The 21182-nt window shown below is 36.1% G+C and overlaps 1 protein-coding gene across 2 annotated transcripts in view; it reads left to right on the top strand.

The window, feature by feature from the left end:
* The window catches only part of ETFDH (electron transfer flavoprotein dehydrogenase), a 27246-nt gene extending 6064 nt beyond the window's left edge, over nucleotides 1-21182 (top strand). For both annotated transcript variants that reach the window (XM_029939490.1, XM_029939501.1), the window contains exons 2-13: nucleotides 848-988; nucleotides 1399-1628; nucleotides 2946-3027; nucleotides 3664-3782; nucleotides 6534-6611; nucleotides 9222-9368; nucleotides 10939-11079; nucleotides 12317-12460; nucleotides 16763-16931; nucleotides 19421-19603; nucleotides 20006-20227; nucleotides 20844-21182. In XM_029939490.1, the coding sequence (XP_029795350.1) occupies nucleotides 848-988; nucleotides 1399-1628; nucleotides 2946-3027; nucleotides 3664-3782; nucleotides 6534-6611; nucleotides 9222-9368; nucleotides 10939-11079; nucleotides 12317-12460; nucleotides 16763-16931; nucleotides 19421-19603; nucleotides 20006-20227; nucleotides 20844-21007 (1820 nt within the window). In that variant the 3' untranslated portion in view covers nucleotides 21008-21182. The remainder of the gene's footprint in view (nucleotides 1-847; nucleotides 989-1398; nucleotides 1629-2945; nucleotides 3028-3663; nucleotides 3783-6533; nucleotides 6612-9221; nucleotides 9369-10938; nucleotides 11080-12316; nucleotides 12461-16762; nucleotides 16932-19420; nucleotides 19604-20005; nucleotides 20228-20843) is intronic.

Here is a 21182-nt window from a genome sequence, read left to right as displayed (position 1 = left end):
TTGATTTTTTTTTTTAAAAAGCTGACCATAAACCTAGTTTGCCTACATTGTCCCAGCATAATCACTAATACTGCCCCTTGTTACTCTCAAAAGTACCCACTTGATAAATTAGATGGTCTTCCTATTTATAGGTTAAGCTTGATATGAGCTATATTGAATAAATTCATTTATTAGATACTTTTAAAATATTATGGTTTGAAAACACTGCTTTAATGAGGAGAAGCTAACTAAATTGTTCGTCTGTGGCACCTGGGTGTCTCAGCTAAGCATCCAGCTTCAGCTCAGGTCATGATCTTGCAGTTCGTGTATTCAAGCCCCATGTCTGGCTCTGTGCTGACAGCTCAGAGCCTGGATCCTGCTTCGGATTCTGTGTCTCCCTCTCTCGCTCTCCCAACCCCGCTTGTGCTCTGTGTCTCTCTGTCTCTGAAAAATAAAGAAACGTTAAAAAATTTTTAATTGTTCATCTACAAAATAGTATAATCTGTTTTAGTACATACATAACTAACAGATCAGTAGGATAGAGCTAACTGTTAACTGAATGTCTGCAGTATTGATATGGTCAGAATGTAAACACAGTTTTCCAAATATAAGACATTATGTGACACACTTATATCAAGAAGTTACCTTAGAGATCATCTAGTGACCCATTCCTTTTTTGGATGAGGAAATTGAAATCTAGAGAGGTTAAGTGATTTGTTTAAGGTTTTAGGGCTAATTAGTAGAAAAAAACAGAAACCAGATCTGATTCCCAATCTTAGAATTTTTTCTCTTACAAAATGTTTTATCAGTCTACTCCTGATGAAAGCTAATTAAAAAAATAATAATGATGTTCATAATTTTCATGCAGCATATCAGTGCTTTCATGCCTTAAAAATTAAGAAAAACTATCTACCTCTGTGTGGTACAAGATGGTCTTCAACTTCTGTTGTACCTCGAATTACTACCCACTATACTATCTATCCTCGGGATAAGGACAAGCGATGGGAAGGTAAGTAATAATTTCTGTGGAAGAATTGAGGCTTTTCTAGATACTTTGCATCATTCTGTGGAGAATATATTTTTCATGGTAGTATAAATTCATTTAATAATATTTCATAGCTTTACCAACTCTATTACATACTGATATTGAGATAAGCAAATATCTGCTAAGTTTATAGTAGCAAATCCCAAAGCTGACAGTTGGCTTCTAGAAGCTAAAAGAAGACCTACGCTGGAAGAGAACCCAAGAGAACATCCAGTTAATACAGTAATATACTTAGTATCATTCTCATGCAAAGCAGAGGGCTGTTTCTATAAATGACGCTCTGATGCCAGCATTTGCAACCCGCTGTGTGATTTTTATCAGATCATATTCGTCACAGAGTTGTCATGGAATTTCTGAACACTTTTTCCTCCCAGGAGTGAACATGGACAGGTTTGCAGAAGCAGCAGATGTCCTCATCGTCGGTGCCGGCCCCGCAGGACTCTCCGCGGCTGTCCGTCTAAAGCAGCTGGCCACTAAGCATGAGAAGGACATCCGTGTGTGTCTTGTAGAGAAGGCTGCTCAGATAGGCGCTCATACTCTCTCAGGGGCTTGCCTGGACCCACGTGCTTTTGAAGAATTATTCCCAGACTGGAAGGAGAAGGGAGTACGAAAAATCGGATTTTATACAAAGCATAATCTTTATCTCTATTTCCAAATTACTAGAATATGGAAAACTCTTTTCACATAATTCTGTCTCTTAGAGGACTATTATAGATAGGTGTTTTTTAATTTAAAAAGAATTTAAAAATTTGAGTCCCATCAGATTTTTAGGGTATTTCCTAGCTTGTTCCATAGGTGTTTATATCATTGTTCTTAATAAAGCTTTCTGTAAATTTCCTGGGACATTGCAGTGTCTAAAGCCAAAGAAGATAATCTAACCAAATGGTCTAAAGAAATAAATTAACATTATGGCCTCGCATAACCTCCGCAGAAAAGGCACTGGTGTGATACGCAGAGAACTGAATGTTAGTTTTACTGTTTTCATAATTTGTATGACCTTGGTTAAAATCTTAGATACGTTTTTCATCTGTTAGATGTGTTATGTCTGCCAACATTAGAATGGTCACTACCTGTGAATATCCTTTGTAAAGGTCAAAAATTTATGACTTCTGTATTATTTCTATATGGAGGAAATTGAATTCCAAAAATTTCATCTATGCTTTTCTTTCTAAAACACAGCTCAGGGCAGTGGGGTGACTCAGTCTGTTAAGTGTTCAACTTCAGGTTGGGTTTGTGAGTTCAAGCCCCACCTTGGCCTGCCATCGGCACAAAGCCCGCTTCGGATCCTCTGCCCCCCCCCCCCCCCCCCCCCCCCGCTCTCACATGCTCTACTGATCTCTCTCAAAAATAAATAGGCATTAAGAAAAAAAGACTTTAAAATAAAAGACCAAGCTCTTTTAAACTAGAAATACTTTAGTTATGCCTAATTAACTTTTTTTCAGTATTATACCAAAAATAGATACCATTGTATTGTTATTGACATAGTATCGGTTATAAGAGAAAAAGGTTTGCTAAGCCCTACTGAGCAGATACAATCCATTACATACGTGTTAATTGTATCCAGAGGAAAAATAAAACTTCTCTTCTGTTTTCATCAAGCCGGAAGTTACAACTTGGAGGAAGTGCTTAGGCTAACCTCCCACAGAGAGAGGGAGACAGGAAGCCATGTCCAAGATGTCTCCAAGCCCCCCAAGCAAAGACATTTCTGGGATATAAAACTGGCTTATTTAGGTTCTAAAAGATTCCCATACATCTCAAAGAGACAAAGAGAATTTATAGTTCTAAGTTTTCTAAAGGAAATGATGAAACAAAAGTGAGGAAAGTAGTTCACTTTCCCTTTAATGCAGTTTTTTTATTATTTCTATTTCCCATTACAAATATGAACTAAAAACTTCCTTCTCTTTCCTTCTTTTGTTTTTAGGCTCCACTTAACACTCCCGTAACAGAAGACAGATTTGGAATTTTAACAGAGAAATATAGAATTCCTGTGCCAATTCTTCCAGGTAAGGTCTGATGAATATTTGTACAATCAGAATTCCATATGTGGAAGGAACTCCATTTTATCTGATAAAATCCCTTCCTCTTCCAAATGAGGAAACTGAGTCCCAAAGATTTGAAGGACTTTCCCAAAGTATATAGCTAGCTTGTAGTAAAATAGGAATAGAACCTGGTTCTTTGTCTTTCCATCTAGAAGAATTGAGATAGCCTTGTAGCCAACTCAGAATTTTAATTTAGTGTTGTCATGTTGTTTTTCATTTAATGATTAGAATTTTATGCCAAAATTGTAGAAAATAAATTGTGACCATAAGATACTGTGTATATTTACACAGAAATTATACATTGATCTGAATTTTTTTAATGTTTTATTTATTTTTTTGAAAGAGTGAGCACAAATGAGAAGGGCAGAGAGAGAGAGGGACAGAGTATGCAAACCAGGCTCTGTGCTGACATCAGCAAGCCCAAAACAGGGCTTGAACTCACAAACCGTGAGATCATGACCTGAGCTGAAGTCAGCTACTCAACCGACTGAGCCATCCAGGCACCTTTCCATTGATTACAATTTTTAAAATTAAGTATTTGTGTATATTATTTAGATATTTTATTGAGAAAATGTCAGACTGATAAGCCTATATTTGTAGGTCTTCCAATGAATAATCATGGCAATTACATTGTCCGCTTGGGACATGTAGTAAGCTGGATGGGAGAACAAGCAGAAGCCCTGGGTGTTGAAGTCTACCCCGGCTATGCTGCTGCCGAGGTTTGTGTGGTTCTCTTTTGTTTTTAATACTTGTAAGAAGTAATCCCTTTTTTTTTAAATATAAATCGAAGATAGTACAAAAGTAAAGAAATACTTCAGAAAAGCCATGGAATTTTAGAATTGTAAGATTAGAAGGAATCTTGAAAAGATCTAATACAAAGAGTACTTGAATTCCTTTCCTTGTACCTACATTAAGTGGTTGTATAATTTACAATTCAGTACCATCAGGGATGAACTAATCTTTATCTGATGTTTGGATCATTGATAATACTCTCCTATATAGAATAGAAATATATCTTCTGTTTTACACTGTACAGAACAGATCTGTGCTCTTTTCCAAGGACAGTTTTCCAATTATAATTATGCCCTGCTCTCTTCTTCCTCACTTTCACTCTGGTGTTTTTTTCTTTCCTAGGTTAAATATTCTCAATTCTTTCAACCATAATGTTACATACTTTGAGTTCCTTCAGTATTCCTCAGTGCCCTGAGATTCTTCCCTTTTTATCCCCTTTATAAAGCGGCACCCCAAATGAAAAAAACTGCTTCAAGAGCAGAGGTATTACCTTCTTTATTCTAGAAACTGTTCTTCTGTTTCTCTTCTCTCAAAATAACTCTTTCGGCAAACATATCATACTTTTGGTTCTAAGTGTTATTGGGGAAATGAGTAAAAATAAAATCTCTTACTGGGTTGACTGTGTGTGGCTCAGTTGGTTAAGCCTCTGGCTCTTGATTTCTGCTCCAGTCATGATCTCACAGTTTGTGAGTTCGAGCCCCACATTAGGCGCTGTGCTGACAGTGCAGAATCCGCTTGGGATTCTGTCTCTCCCCATCTCCCTGCTGTTTCCTCTCTCTCTGTCTCTCCCTCTCTCTCTCTCTCTCTCTCTCTCTCTCTCTTTCTCAAAATAAAAAAAATAAAAATAGAGAAAATAAAATCTCCTACAAACCAAAAAAAAAAATCACTTGTATAAGTTATAATAAAGTTTTATTATTTAATGAGCATTAAACCAAGACTGCAGTGCATGTCAGAGGCAGTCTGCTAGGGAGATTGCCAAAACGGAAAGAAATCTCACCCTCTCCTATAGCCACACAGATACAATCCATTACATACATGTTAATTGTCTTTATCCAGAGGAAAAAATAAAATTTCTTGTATCTTTTTGACAAGCAGGAAGTTACAACTTGGAGCCAAGCACTTAGCCCAGACTACCTCAGAGACAGGGAAATAGGACACCATTCTCCATGGTGTTCACATTTCAAATATGTCTTCCAAGGCCCCCGGGAAACACATTTCTGAGATACAGATCTGGCTGGAGTCTTAAATAAGTCTTTGTAAAAAAAAACCCTGTATCTCAGACAGACAGGGTGTATAGCTAAGCTTTCTAAAGGAAAGAATTGGAAGAATCAGCAGGAAGGGGGAGTTCTTTTGTTTTAAGCCTCAGAGAAAATTGAAAAAAATAATGTTTTTAAGTTTATTTAAAGAGAGAGAACGAGCTGGGGAGAGGCAGAGAGAGAAGGGGACAGAGGATCCAAAGCTGGCTCTGTGCTGACAGCAGAGAGCCCGATGTGGGGCTTGAACTCACGAGCTAAGCTGTGAGATCATGACCTGAGCTGAAGTCAGACACTTAACTGACTGAGCCACCTAGGTGCCCCTCAAAAATTTTTATAAATTTTTTTTACCCTTATAATATGTAAGTCAAATAAAACACATAGGTCCCTTTATCATACCTGGTGCTTTGTTTTCCCAGCTCACATGTATGCATTTGGGTTTTTGGACCCAACTATGGGGTTTTGCATTTTCCTGATTAAAATGCCCTTACTGGAATCAGTGTAAAAGTCACACTTTGTAGAATCTATGATTTTTACTTTTTGTAGACACACACACATACACACAGTCTCTTACACTTTCCTTCTTTTCCTCAGTCCCTTAAAGATCATCATCAATAGATTAATGATCTCTTTGTTGGATTTCTTTGTACTCTGAGCCAGACTTCAGTTCTAGTTCAAAGCTACATTGTACAGTTGATTCGTTTTCAGGGTATGAAATAAAGCATTTATATGTTTTTCTTTTCATGCCCATTGCTGCTAATCCTTATTTCATCTTTCTACACCTGCGCTTTCTGTGTGATTTCTGGTGCGTGTTTTGTGCTTCCTATCTGAAGAGCATTTTCCTCCGTAGAGGAATCAGAAGCCAAGTAAGGGTTACAGAGTATGGGCTATATTTCTCATCCTCAGAATTACACTTTTGACCAGTGTAATTTGGGCTGTCTTGAGCCTCTTTCTGTTTTGTTTTGTGGTTTCATTTTCTTTGTTTTTATTTTTTGGGTCTTAGTTCATTTGGGACAGAGGCTTTCCTGACACTGTTGTGTTCCCACCCACACTGATGGTCTTCCTTTGTTATATGCCCTGATTTTAGGTTCTGTATATGCGTTTTTGATATCTGATCTCTTCAGAGACCTTTTTGTTTACTCTTACCTGTTTCTTTAGTGACCTCTGTAGTGGGTTGCCAGTTTTCTTCTTCATGAAAGTGTGGCATGTCTTTCATTTCCAACTGTTAGAGCTGTGTTCTTTTATACGCTAGAAGGGAGTATCTTTAAAACATGTCTCTTTTTTTTATCCCCCAAATGTTTTAAAACCTATATTTCTGTAATCTAGAGTACATGTTCACTTTCTTAAAAATCTAAGACTGTTTATTGTTTCTTTTCAAGGTGGTTATGAATCCTAAGGTGATAACAAAATTTGTTTTCATTTTAGGTCCTTTTTCATGAAGATGGTAGTGTAAAAGGAATTGCCACTAATGATGTAGGGATACAAAAGGATGGTGCACCAAAGGTAAACATTTTAACAGTATGTGCTTAACAAACTGACAAAAAAAGAATCAACTTAAATGCAATAATTTAGTTTTGCTACAAAGTGTACATTCATAATGTGTGTTAGAATACCATTACTAATGTGGAATTTTTCTCTTGTTAAAAAATACAGAAGCATTTTTGAACTAAAAATGACTTAGCAAGTCACTATAATGTGTTTAAGAATGCTTCTTTTAAAGAGAAAAACATGACTCATACAAATATAAAGCAAACATGTGACAGAGACTTTATTTTACTCATTAGTAAATGACAGACTCAGTGAGGTGTTACAGCCTGTTGAAGGAAAATTCAGAAAACTTCCCATGTGTAGGTCCTCAGTCAGCTGCACTGCCCCTTCCACAGTGTTCATTTCTATGGACGAGAATCATTCACATCACAGTCAGTAATGCTGATAGAGTCTTTGACGTGATTTTAGTATCTTTTTGTAAATATAAAACTGATTGCTTCCCTTTTACTCAAATATGGTCCTGGGTGGTTTTCAGGTTTTCACAACTTCTATTTTTGAATTTGCAAAGAAAAGCAAATTCATAAGATTCCCTGAAAAGGACAAGGACAAAAACACCTTGCTTTCCCGCGATAAGAGGACAAAACACAAATTAACCTCTCAATAAATTTATTTGTCAATTCATAGTTATGTGTTTATTGTCTTAGTTTCTCAACTAGATCATAAGCTCCAGGAAGGCTACTCCAATACCTGCCATAGTGCCAGGTAATGTCAGCTCCTCAATATATATTTGTTAACTTAGAATTTATCCTTCCTTCTGCCATTCTTGAACAGAATTGGGAATCTAGTGTATTTTCCTGTTTCTCACTTCTTCCTGCTTAGAAATAAGCAAACGGCAAAGCTCTGGAGTCTTACCTGCTTCATTGTTCATCTAAAGGTTTGACTGGATTCGTCTGGGACTCAGTGTGTCCTACAGTAGGGCCCAAGAAGCTTTTTTTTTTATGTTTATTTTTGAGAGTGCGGGGGAGGGGCAGAGACAGGCATGGGATCAGAAGTGCGCTCCCACTCACAGCACCAGTATTATAAGAATATATATATATACATATACACACTACATATACATATATATGTATACACACACACACACACAGGGGTATATGTTTTATAACATTGTTTTTGGTCACAAATCAGCTGGAAACAGTGAATGGTTATGCATTAGCAGAATAGGTGAATAAGCTATGGTATTTCTACATTGACCACTACTATACAGCCTTTGAAAAAAAAAATTTGAACTATACAGTGACTTGAAAAGATTTTTGTAAAGTAGTATTGAGAAAAGATACAGAACAGTTTGTATTATATGATCCTATTTTTTGTAGAACAAATCAGGAATTGAAAATATTTATGTGTGTATGTATCTCTGTATGTATATTTGGGTAAAACTGTACATACTAGATTATTTATATGGTTTATGGATGAAGGGTAATAAAAGGAAGCAGACAAGAACAAAATAAAAAGATAGTGAGAGGACTTATAGGATGTATATGCAAGTATAATGTACACGTTTGCATATAGATGACACTAGTAAGCGTTGCACAAGAAAAAAAGTTACCAATAAGCATGTGAAAGATGATCAGACTGTCTAGTAACCAAAGAAATTAATTTATTGTTAAATTAATAATGAGATAATTTTTACCATTCAGACTGAAAATATTTAGCACCAAGTATATTTGTGTAAGAAATATAAAACAGTTTGTCAGTGTAAAACTACTTTTTGTATGAACGTCTGCACATACACATACATGCAAATAAAATGAATAGAGAAATACCAGAAAAGATATACTTCATAAGAGACTGTCCTGATTATTCTGTATTCCATATTAAGTAACTTTATTGAGTATCTCATGGTGGGTGTAAATGCAAAGTATATAGAGCAAAAGAGAGGTAAAGACTTTAATTGTAGCCTTTTTTTCCACTTGGAAAAAAATTTCAGTTTTATAATATACGTTCAACAATAAAGAACAAGTGAAATTAAAGTGAAAAACAAGTAGCTTAAGAGTATATTTGGTATGATTCTGTTTGTGTTAGAAGGATATAAATAGGCTCTGTATAGTTTTTTTATTTATGGAAATTTTCTGGCATGATTCACAAGAAAGCTATGAATAGTGTTTTTTGCTTCAGATGATGGGACTGGAAAGTTAGGAGCAGGGGGAATATGAAATGGCTTATCACTTTTCACTTTATTTTCACTCGTAGAGAATTTTTTTTAGCAGGAGGATGCTTTATTTCCTTTTTTAATTCTTATGCATTCATTCTGGTACTTTGAAAGTTATAAAGAAAAATAACAACAAAGACACAGACTGTATTACAACATTTAAATTTAGATTAAACTATATTAGGTTAGATATATTATAACATTTAAATTTAGATTATGATTATATTAGATTAAATATATTATAACATTTAACATTTAGATTCCACTTACTGCAGTACCTAGTTTTATTTCTAGGGTTATGTATTTGTACTGTTTCTTCCATTCCTTAATCATAGTTCAATTCAAAACGGACCAGAATGTGAATATTTTTTAAATTGTCAAATGTTGCAATTTAACATGTTTTTATTTTTTAGACAACTTTTGAGCGAGGACTAGAACTACACGCCAAAGTTACAATTTTTGCAGAGGGTTGCCATGGACATCTAGCCAAGCAACTATATAAGAAGTTTGATTTGAGAGCCAATTGTGATCCCCAAACCTATGGAATTGGACTCAAGGAGGTATCCTGATTTTTTGTTATTTAATTTTGAAAAATGGAATTTAAACTCATTTGTACTGTCATGTAGTTTATAACATTGGTATAATTTTATAGTTGTTATATTTTTCATTGACTTGAGATGTTCATTATGACTAAAAATATTTCAGATTTTTTTAAAGGGCTAGAAAGTACTGCTGATCAAATTCTATTATTATCTAAATTTATCTACATATTGTAATCGTTTCATCAGATGTTGCCTGAAGGGCGCCTGGGTGGCTCAGTCAGTTAAGCATCTGATGATTTCATCCAAGGTCATGATCTCAAGGATCATGGAATCGAGCGCTGCATTGAGCGCCACACTGACAGCGAAGAGCCTGCTTGGGATTCTCTCTGTCTGCCCCTTCCCTGCTTGTACTCTCTCAAAATAAGTAAATAAATAAACTTTTTAAAAAATGATGCTTGAAATCAAAGTCTTTAACTCGAAAAAAATTTTTAAGTTTACTTATTTATTTTGAGAGAGAGAGAGAGAGAATGGGGGAGGAGCAGAGGAGGGGAGAGAGAAAGAATCCCAGGCAGGCTCCACACTGTGAGTGCAGAGCCCAACACGGGGCTTGGACTCATATACCATGAGATTATGACATGAGCCAAAGTCAAGAGTCAGATGCTCAGCTTACTGACCCACCCAGGCACCCCAAAAATATTTGTAATATTAATTTTTTTCATTATAATGCCATCTGCCCTAATAAGATTTGACATGATACCCATATGCTGCTTGAAGGGTGACCACATCTTAAAGAAGTGTTTCTTCAGAATTGCACTGTGAAGATAATTTAGTTCATGAAATATATACTCAGCCACAGTATATTGTTTTGAAGCCTAAAATTTAATTAGGTTAAGTATTGTATATTTCCTCAATTTATCCAATCTCCGTTTTCCCAAGCCTTAGGCTTATTAGAGTATAAAAGATTCATTATAACCCTTTTGTTTAATTTTTTTTAGGATAAAGCTCAGAAAGTTTCAAATTTTGTATATAACTAGATTTATTGTGAGTAAAGGCTTAATTGTTTTGGTAGGTTGCATGTAGCACATAATATTATCTGATTTTTAGGTAATATTTCAGATGGAAATTGTTTACAATGTAAAACTTACCATTCTGAAAATAGATAAGCCATTTGTTTTATTTGGGGCGGGGGGAGTGCAGGAGAGCATAAACTATATTATTGAAGAATAACATACATACTGTAAAGCAGCAGATCTTAAGTGTACAGCTCAAGTTTGTATGGGGAACACACCCATGTAACCACCACCCCGACCAAGGTATAAAACATTACCAGCATCCCAGAAGTTTTCCTCATCTCTTCCTTCAGTGGTGTTTCCGATAGACTTCGTGACCTTTCTAAACTGTTTCTTTAGTCTGGTTTATCATGCTGCAGTTTGATATAATTTTCTTTGATATGTGAAGTACTTTTTTTATGTTGCTTTTATTACAGTTTTTCACTTGAAACTCTCATGACTAAGACATAAAAGTAGGCAAGTTATATATGTTGTGGTGATAGAAAATATTTACTACTCTAGTAAATTTTTTTTTTAAGTTATGGCTTATTGATGAAAAGAAGTGGAGACCTGGGAGAGTAGATCACTCTGTTGGTTGGCCCCTGGACAGACATACTTATGGAGGCTCTTTTCTCTACCATTTAAATGAAGGCGAACCCCTAGTAGCTCTTGGTTTTGTGGTAAGTTACATGCCCATTATGGAAAATTTTATTGTTAGAGTCATTGGATCATCAGTGTTATGAACTCCGGAACATGTAAAATGCTTTTTGTTAAAAAAAAAAAAAAAAAAAAAAAAAAGCTTTTCATTCTAATTGTGTCAGTCTGTAAAGCGCTTGTGACTATTAAAAGGCATTAGTCTATAGCTTTTTAAAACACATAACTTTAGGAATAGTAGCTACCAATGCCCAGCATGAAGCTAGATGATTCCCTGAGAATTCTAAGTTTTATAATAATCCTAAGAAGTAAGTGTGACCTTATTTTATTGACGGGACACTGAAGTCCAAACAAGTTAAACAACTTTCTCAAATATACCCTTTAAATGACAAGAGTCAGGATTCACTCCTGAGTCTGTGTGTCTTCAAAGCCCATTTTCCACTATGGCGTGCTGTCACTGAAAATTAAAGCAGTACTAGGTTTGAGTCTATAACTTTTAAATGGAAGTATTTTCTCCCTTTTTGGCCACTTATATCTTTGCAGTAAATTACATCTTGAACATTGCAAGGAACGGAAAAAATAAGAGTTTCTGTGCCTTGCAGTTGGAGGCAACTTTCTAATGTCATAATTAAACTTGTATGTGATACATTAAATTTTTGTATTACTGTTGTTTTTTGACAGCCAGCCAAGTGTTCAGTGTATCATTTTTGTGTAGTTATTCCAGTGGCTTAATTTTTTGAGAGCAGAAGTGTTTGGTTATGAATTTCAGCATTTTGATAATGCCTTGTAAAATGTGACCTCTAATATTTCTTTTCCTCTTAAGTATGATTACATTCTGTTTCTTCATTTGTGCCTTAGTACCACATATAGCTTATTAGTTTATTACTAGAGTGGATATTGATAAATGAAAAATAATTACAGCTCCTTTTGTAGAAACATAATGTCAGCCACTTACCTACAGTTACTTTTCTAATTTGGACTTGTATTTACAGAGCACAAGGATTTATTAATATATTCTACATTTTTAAAGTTTGGCCAAATATGAACACATGGTATCCTTTTGTTTACCCTGTCTTTTCCAGACAGATTTTATTCAGTTATTTAAGTTTGGGTTACTGCCTATATTTCTCCAAGTACTATTGAATACAAGAAATTTAATGTACATGTTTTCTCATAAATAATGCTCACATTTTAGTTTGATGTAATATGGAATAAAAATGTCTTACTATATAAATTTACCAAATTTAACTATACAATTTTAAGGTTGGTCTAGACTACCAGAATCCATATCTGAGCCCATTTAGAGAGTTCCAGAGATGGAAACACCATCCCAGCATTCAGCCGACATTGGAAGGTGGAAAAAGAATTGCATATGGAGCCAGAGCTCTGAATGAGGGTGGATTTCAGGTAACTCTTCCAATTTTTTTATTTATTTCTGTGTTGTAAAGTAAAAATTGAAAATATAATGTAACAAATTTAGATAGATAGAAAATTATAGGAAGAAACTTTAAGCAGAAATGGAATGTCTATAAAACTGCATCGTATCATAGTTTAAGTAAATTACACCATGAATTTAGTTTTAAGAATATATTGATTTCTGGGGTGCCTTGTGGCTAGGTCAGTTGGGCATCCAACTTCGGCTCAGGTCACAACAGTTCGTGGGTTTGAGCCCCGTGTCGGGCTCCGTGTTGACAGCTCAGGGCCTGAAGCCTGCTTCAGATTCTGTGTATCCTTCTCTCTCTGCCCCTCCCCCACTCGCACTCTGTCTCTCTATCTCAAAAATAAGTAAACATTAAAAAATATATATATTGATTTCTTCCCATACTTTAGATGAATGAGTAAAGATTATATACAATGGAGTATTACTTGGCAATCAAAAAGAATGAAATCTTGCCATTTGCGAGTACATGGATAGAACTAGAGGGTATTATACAAGCAAAATAAGTCAGAAAAAGACAAATATCATACGACTTCACTCATATGAGGACTTTAAGATACAAAACAGATGAACATAAGGGAAGGGAAGCAAAAATATAAAAACAGGGAGAGGGACAAAACATAAGAGACTCTTAAATATGGAGAACAGACAGTGTTACTGCAGGGATAGTGGGAGGGGGGATGGGCTAAACATGTAAGGGGCATTAAGGAGTCTACTCCTGAAATCATTCTTGCACTATATGCTAACTAACTTAGATGTAAATTAAAAACTAAACAAAATTTTTAAAAAAGAATATATTGATTTCTTGAGATAAATTTATAGGCTTCTTGTTGGTTGGTTGGTTTTTAACCAGAAAATTAAAACTATGTGATCCTAGATATTTTCCTTTACTCCTTAGCTACCAGGAAACAAAGACAGATCTAGTTTTCCACGAAGGTACTTAATTAGTCCCAATTACCTAATAATAGTCCTGCCTTTTAGGTGGCCTCTGTCAAGCTTTTGCCCTGAATTGTTCTATTTTAGTATATGTTCAAAATAAATCTTAACAAAAGTAGTTAATGTGTTAAGTATATCTAAACAATGAAATAAGCAATGATAAAAGCTGTTAGTACTGTTATGAAAATACTAAACATGTAAGATGATCTTAAAAACTAGCTCTAAAATCTATACCAAGTGATTTGAAGTAAATTACATACCTTCTCTGGCTTTATGGGACCATCTGTAAAATAAAGATGATCCCTTCTGTCTCTAATATTCTCTATCTTAGAGACTGACATTTTTTTTTTCTGTTGTAAAAGTAATAGATAAAAGAAAATGGTGGTGGGTATGTAACAACCTTTAAAGTGATGATCACTTTTACTTTATTGCTGTAAAAATAATTCATAAGGTCCAGTAAAATCATAGCTAAATTATAAATGTAATCACTAGAATCTTAAAATAACAGTGTCCCTAAAATGCTGTTGCAATGGAATTATTCTCATGAATAATTTGGTTTTGTTTCTAGAGTAGTAAGTTATTTGCAACAAATATCTATTAAATTACATAATTCTGTTCAAGCCCATTCAGCTCTTTTGCATATCACCATAATACCTGTCAATTTAATTCTACTTGTTTTTATAGTATGAAGTTTCCAATATATTTAATAGGTCATACAGATTTGTGTTTAAAAACATCTGCCTTGTGTACTTCAACCTCTCAAAAGATTTTTCAGATTGGCAGGAAGAGTTGACCATGCATGTGCACACAAATTTTACTTAAATTTTCAGATTTAATTAGTGAAAGTTTCAGAAACATATTTCCAGTAAGTGTTTGAAGAACCTTAAAAAGCAACAATTTGGAAAATTCAGTTTGGTTTATTTTGAGCTAACAAATATGACATGACTTTCCCCCTGTTTTTAATTTTTTAAATCATACTTATAACTGAAAGTTTGTACCTCTTAATCCATTTCACAAATTTTGGCCTCCCCTCACTTGGCTCTCCTCTGGCCATCACCAGTTTATTCTCTTTATAAATGAGGCAGTTTCTGTGTACCTGACTTTTTATTGATCTTTTTTTAGCCTGTACCAAAACTTACCTTTTCTGAAGGGTTTCCAACTTCGTGATTTCATGTCCCAGAATTCAGCCTTTTCCAGTGAAACTTTCCCTCAGTCCATGGTTCCTTAGCAAGATACCCAGCTGCCAGTAGCTCTGCCCATACAGGTTAGGATCTTCACAGGATTTAAAAATCCATTTTGCTTGGGGCACCTGGGTGCCTCTGTTGGTTAAGCTTCTGACTTGAGCTCAGGTCATGATCTCACAGTTTGTGGGTTTGGGCCCCACATCAGGCTCTGTGCTGACAGTTCAGAGCCTAGAACCTGCTTCGGATTCTGTTGCTCTTGCTCTCGCTCTCTCTGCTTCTCCCCCACTTGTGCTCTTTCTGTCGCAAAAATAAATAAACAAACATTTTTTTTAATTAAAAAATAAAAATAAAATTCCATTTTACTTGGGCCATAAGATTTTTATTCTTAGGACTTCAACACCAGTTTGGAAGAACTGGCACTAACAGTCTATGCCCTTTTATTAAACTTCACAGTCTTCTGGTTCTTGAATCAAACTGAATGTTGGCAAGACCACAGTCCGGTTTAAGAAAAGTGTTGTTGGGGCACCTGGGTGACTCAGTCGGTTAAGCGTCCAGCTTCGGCTCAGGTCATGATCTCACAGTTTGTGGGGTTCAAGCCCTGCATCGGGCTCTGTGCTGACAGCTAGCTCAGAGCCTGGAGCCTGCTTCAGATTCTGTGTCTCCCTCTCTCTCTGACCCTGCCCTGCTTGCACTGTCTCTGTCTCTCAAAAATAAATAAAAAACATTTTTAAAAAAGTGTTGTCATTATCCAATTTCCTATTACCTCTTTTCGGCTAGTAATATTCTGGAGAGCCCTTTCCCCCTCTTATCTACTTTGGTTTTTGTTTGTTTGTTTTGGTGGGGTTTTTTCTTGTCTACTTTATGATCCTGATTTCATGCTCTTTTATCTAGGTGGTTCTGATATTGAGTTTGGTCTGAGAACTATAATCATAAATTCATTCCCTACATGTCCTGTAGAAGGGCCTGACCCCTGATCTGTCTTACGCCAGCGTTCCCTCTGCCCTCCAGCTTCGCTCCTCACCGCCTCTCCCTCCTAGTTGGAATTCTGTCATTGATCGTACCTGTGGCCACGTATCTTGCAGCTGATGACACTGGTTTCCCTGTTCATCCTCCTCCCTCTGGGTCCCCTTCAGCACCAGCAGCTAAACTCGTAACCACCCACCACTTTCTCAACAAAGACTCGTGGCTTACTTTGGGAAGCCCTTAAAGAAGAAAAAATACAGAAGGAGGAAAGAACAACCCTGCATCGGTCTTCTTTCCTTTTCAAACTATAGTTAGAATAACATTTTCCTGTGCAAACAACCTAATTTAGCTACTACAGTGTAATTGTACTACATTTTACTGGCTAACAAAAAATAGCACTCCCTTTTATTACATTGCTTTTCATGAGAAGTATATACTGGGGCCCAAACAACTGTCCTAAATTTATTTTGGGGACACCTAGGTGTCTCAGTTGGTTAAGTGTCCCACTTAATTTCAGCTCAGGTCATGATCTCGCAGTTTGTGAGATTGAGCCCCATGTTGGGCTCTGTGCTGACAGTGTGGAGCCTGTTTGGGAATCTCTGTCCCTATCTCTCTGCCCCTCTCCCCAACTTGTGCTCTCACTCTCTCACAATAAATAAACTTAATAAATAAATAAGTAAAATTTATCTGGGAAATTCAACTTATTCTTAATTAAAATATATCTTCAAAGTAGTAGGTAATTGTTAGGATACCATGATTAGAATCTAGGTTTCCATCTCTATAGATATCAAAGTAAAATAAAATGGGGATATAGAATTAACATCCTTTGTAAATCATGTGTATGTGAAAGCAGATTACAGTTTAGATAATAGTTGTTTAAGTTTAGGGAGTATTTTTAGACATGGATATGTAAAAATAAAAACATTTAAATATGTTAATTTCTGGTCGAAAATCTGTCTCATGTAAGTTAGTCATGGGGAGGAAAGAGGAAGAAGCCTTGGAAGAAGAGTGATAGTCTAATTCTCATTCTTAAAAAGCTTTCGGGGCAAGGGAAGTGCCCTTGTTCTGATTTTTTCCTTCAAACTTTTCCCTACAGCTTTAGAAGACTTGAAGAGACTGTAATTTGTAATATTGTTTTACTTGTTTAATTTGAACTAAAGATGCACCTTGAATATTTCTTTCCTTCAGTCCATACCAAAGCTCACCTTTCCTGGTGGTTTACTAATTGGTTGTAGCCCTGGTTTCATGAATGTTCCCAAGATCAAAGGTACCCACACAGCAATGAAAAGTGGAATTTTGGCAGCAGAATCTATTTTTAATCAACTAACTAGTGAAAATCTCCAATCAAAGACTATAGGTAAGAAATTCCTTTTTTATTTTTTGATATTTATTTATTATTGAGACAGAGAGAAACAAAGCATGAATAGGGGACGGGCAGAGAGAAGGAGTCACAGAATCTGAAGTTGGCTCCAGGCTCTGAGCTAGCTGTCAACACAGAGCCTGATGCGGGGCTCAAACCCATAGACTGTGAGATCATGACCTGAGCCGAAGTCGGATGCTTAACCAACTGAGCCACCCAGATGCCCTAGAAATTCCTATTTAAAGCATAGAAAATTGTCAAGGTCTTCATTGGGATATTTAAAAAGAATCTTTTTAGACATACACTTAGTATATAGATAAAGAGTGAAAACAAATACAATTAAAAATCTTGAGGTCTTTCTTCTGCATATGTCAAGTGACATTTAAAAGATACATACTGTGTCTGTCCCTTTGCACACAGCATTCTGATGTGTGCTGTACAAAGAAAACTAACCTTAGTAATTAGGTTTTCGAGCAATGTTCTGTTTTATTCACATCAAAAATAGAGTAGGGCCAATGATGTCTCACCTACTTAGAAATTATTTCGAGTTCGGGGTGCCTGGCTGGCTCAGTTGGTAGAGCATGCTCTTCTTGATCTTGGGGTGAGTGTAGAGATTGGTTAAATAAACTTGAAAAAAAATTTTTTTAATTTAAAAGTAGAAATGATTTCAGGGTTGACAGTACTGCATTACGTTTCATGTATGTAACAAACACTAGGATACCTCACACATACTGAGGTTGTCTGCAGGCTGAAAACAGAGGAGCTTTGCACACTGCAGGATGGAGCAGCACCTTTCCTTAGCAGGCGTTGCTCTCTGCAGAGGAAGAGCTAACACAGAAACCTCTGTAAACCCTTAATCTATGAAGGCCCTTTAGTAATTCTCAATTTTTCTGAAAATAACAGCCTAGGTTTTCTTACTTTTCTAATTTCATCTTTTACTCTCCATTCCAGCCACACTGGCTTCTTTACTCTTCCCGAAACACACCAAGCATGTTCCCATTTCATGGTCATTACACAAGGCCTCTCCCTCGCTCCCTTCATTTCTGCTCAAATGTCACACTCTCCTTCCTGGTGGCCTCGCATTCACCAGAGCAGTTAATATGCAACCCACACAAAGCACTCCCGACACTGACCCCCCCTCCACACACAGTTTTTTTCCTATAGTATTCTCCCCACTTTTGGGAAGATGCTTATTTATCAACTTTATCTCCTGCCTCTTGGAGGGAATGTTCCAGCAGAGCAGGGACTTCATTCACTATGAATCCCAAATACCTGGCACACAGGAGCAATTCAATAGGTATTTGATAAATAAACCTTATTAGAATTCCAAATAACAAATGTTCCTCCAAGTAGAAGTGTGAAACCGGATTATGCTTTCAGGTATCTTTGTAGAAAGGGAGGCCTAGGATGTGGGAGAGGAAGGAGATAGGTAGAATATAGAAAAGGCAAGAGGCTACTTCAGGGAGAACAGAATAGGTAAGGAGTAGAATCGTTGAGCAGTGGAACTTTTTTTTCTGATTTTCTTGCCAAGTTCTCTTTCCTTGTTGGATCACCAGCCACACTTCCACCTTCTCATGTCCGCACAGCACCAGCACAGAGACAGTCCTGAAGCAAGCAGATCACCAAAGAGTAGATTGAGGATTATAGCCTGAGGGAGAGGGAATGGAGCCAGAACAGGAAACGATGACTGGAAAGTACATAGTCACTATGGAGTTTGTAAAAGTTAAGAAGAACCAGTTAAATGCATGCAGCAAGTTTTAGGTATTGTTCTAATTTACTAGGGCTGCCACAAAGTACTACAAACGGCGCTGCTTAAAACAACAGGAATTTATTCTGAATTCTCTAGGCATTGATAGGAACGTACTCTGCCGTCTCTAGTCTTCTTGACCCTCCCAGCTTTTTGATAGCCCGATATTCCTTGGCTTGTGGCAGAATAACTCTATTCTCTGCCTCCCTTCACTTCTCTTCCATGTGTATCTATCTCATAAGGACCCCAGTCGATGGATGAAGGACCCACTCTATTCCAATATGACCTCAACTAATTATATCCACAGTGACCTTATTCTGACCCATCATGAGATACTGGGCTTAGGACTTCAAAATAATCTTTCTGGGGGGACACAATTCAACTTATAACAGGTAGAAGTGTTTCATTTGATCAGTTATAAAAATTTTTCACTTTTATGGATAGCATGAACTCTTTAGTGTTTCAGGTTTATTCAGTTTTGAAATGGATTTTCTGTGCTACTAGTTTAAGAAATCAAACGTCTTACTGTTAACAACATGTATCAAATGGTTATCTTTCTTGGAAGATGCCAACATTTATACTTGAAAGAGTCTTGAGATGTGGTCTCACATGAAAACCTGTTTAAATTTACTTTAGGATTCACCCATCAGGTATTTCAGTAGCAAAATACCTTGATGATAAAGTACTTTATACTCCTTGAAGTGATTTGACACTTAACATTTCATTATTTTAATAAAAGGACTCCATGTAACTGAGTATGAGGACAATTTGAAGAAATCATGGGTGTGGAAAGAGCTGTATTCTGTTAGAAATATAAGACCGTCCTGCCATGGAATCCTGGGTGTATATGGCGGGATGATTTACACTGGCATCTTTTACTGGATATTTAGAGGAATGGAGCCGTGGACTCTAAAACATAAAGGTAATTCCAACATATCTGAGTATGAATATTATAATCATTAACTGCTTGTGAAGGGCTGGGGGCTCCTGTTTGGCTCATTTGGAAGAGCATGTAACTCGATCTTGGGGTCATGAGTTCTAGCCCCATGTCAGGGGTAGATGTTCCCTTTAAAAAAATTTTTTTTTATTCCTAATGAATAGAATCCATTAAGTAGTAGAGAAAGTAAATTTTTTTAATGTTTTGAACTTGTCTTAGTAGAGAAATAATGAACTCAGTATCTTTAATAGTGTATTATTACCATAGGAGAGCTAAAGTCTTTTTTCTTTGGTAGAATATTTTCAAGTTTTCATAAAAATGTTTCAGAAAGTACTTTTATATTAGTGTTCTTATTTTTATTAAACATCTTCCTCAAAATGGTTTAAGGTTCTGACTTTGATCAGCTCAAGCCAGCCAAGGACTGCACACCTATTGAGTATCCAAAACCTGATGGACAGATCAGTTTTGACCTTTTGTCATCTGTGGCCCTGAGTGGTACTAATCATGAACATGACCAACCAGCACATTTAACCTTAAAGGATGACAGTATTCCTGTAAATAGAAATCTGTCAATATATGATGGACCAGAACAGCGATTTTGCCCTGCAGGTCAGTAATGTGATTTCCATCCATTCCTAAAGCATATATACATACACACACACACACAGTTTGGGTGTAGCCACATTGAGCTCAAAGAAACGGTCCTAGACATAATTCATCAGGAATACTGTATCCTTTAGTGTGAACTTTCAACTAGAATTATAATAGGAACTTGGTCTCAAGTGATACAGTATAGGAGTATGCAGATATATGAAAATTAGTCCATTCTGGAGAATGAACTCAAATGTAAACTCTTTGAGGGCAGGGACTTCGACTGTCTTTTGACTTTATTTTTAAATCAGTTTCTGTGATCACACTGGTTTGTAAACTCAAGGGGGAAGGACTGGATGTCTCTTCAGTTGTAGCACACATATAAAACTGGAGCTCAAAAACTGCTAAATGTTCCCTTGTTTATTAAGACTTACTCGGCCAAATACTGCTGTACCTTCTACTTTTGTCTATAATTTATACTAACAGCAATAGCACACATCAAGATCTTCGTCTTCTCTACCAGCAAACATTCAGAAAACAAACCTTTAACGTTTCTGTAGCTACTGTTTCCAGGGCTTCAATTTTTCTACGTTTGAATTTTTAAAGTGATAGTATTATTTATTTTTCCTTTCAGGAGTTTATGAATTTGTACCTTTGGAACAAGGTGATGGACTACGGTTACAGATAAATGCTCAGAATTGTGTGCATTGTAAAACATGTGATATTAAAGATCCAAGTCAGAATATTAACTGGGTGGTACCCGAAGGCGGTGGAGGACCCGCTTACAATGGAATGTAAACTACAACTGATTTCATTTGCAGGCACTTGTGATAGTTTCTTTAAAATGAATGGCAGGCTAACTTTAAATGTTTAGAAGTCAACAGGTTGTCGAACTATTTTACCGCATATTACTGATCAGGATGTTCATAAAATAATTATCAATGAAATAAAAATTTCATATTTATACCTAAAA

This window comes from Suricata suricatta, chromosome 1 (assembly GCF_006229205.1).
Source record: "Suricata suricatta isolate VVHF042 chromosome 1, meerkat_22Aug2017_6uvM2_HiC, whole genome shotgun sequence".
Taxonomy (NCBI): Eukaryota; Metazoa; Chordata; class Mammalia; order Carnivora; family Herpestidae; genus Suricata; species Suricata suricatta.
This window is presented reverse-complemented; position numbering and strand designations above follow the sequence as displayed.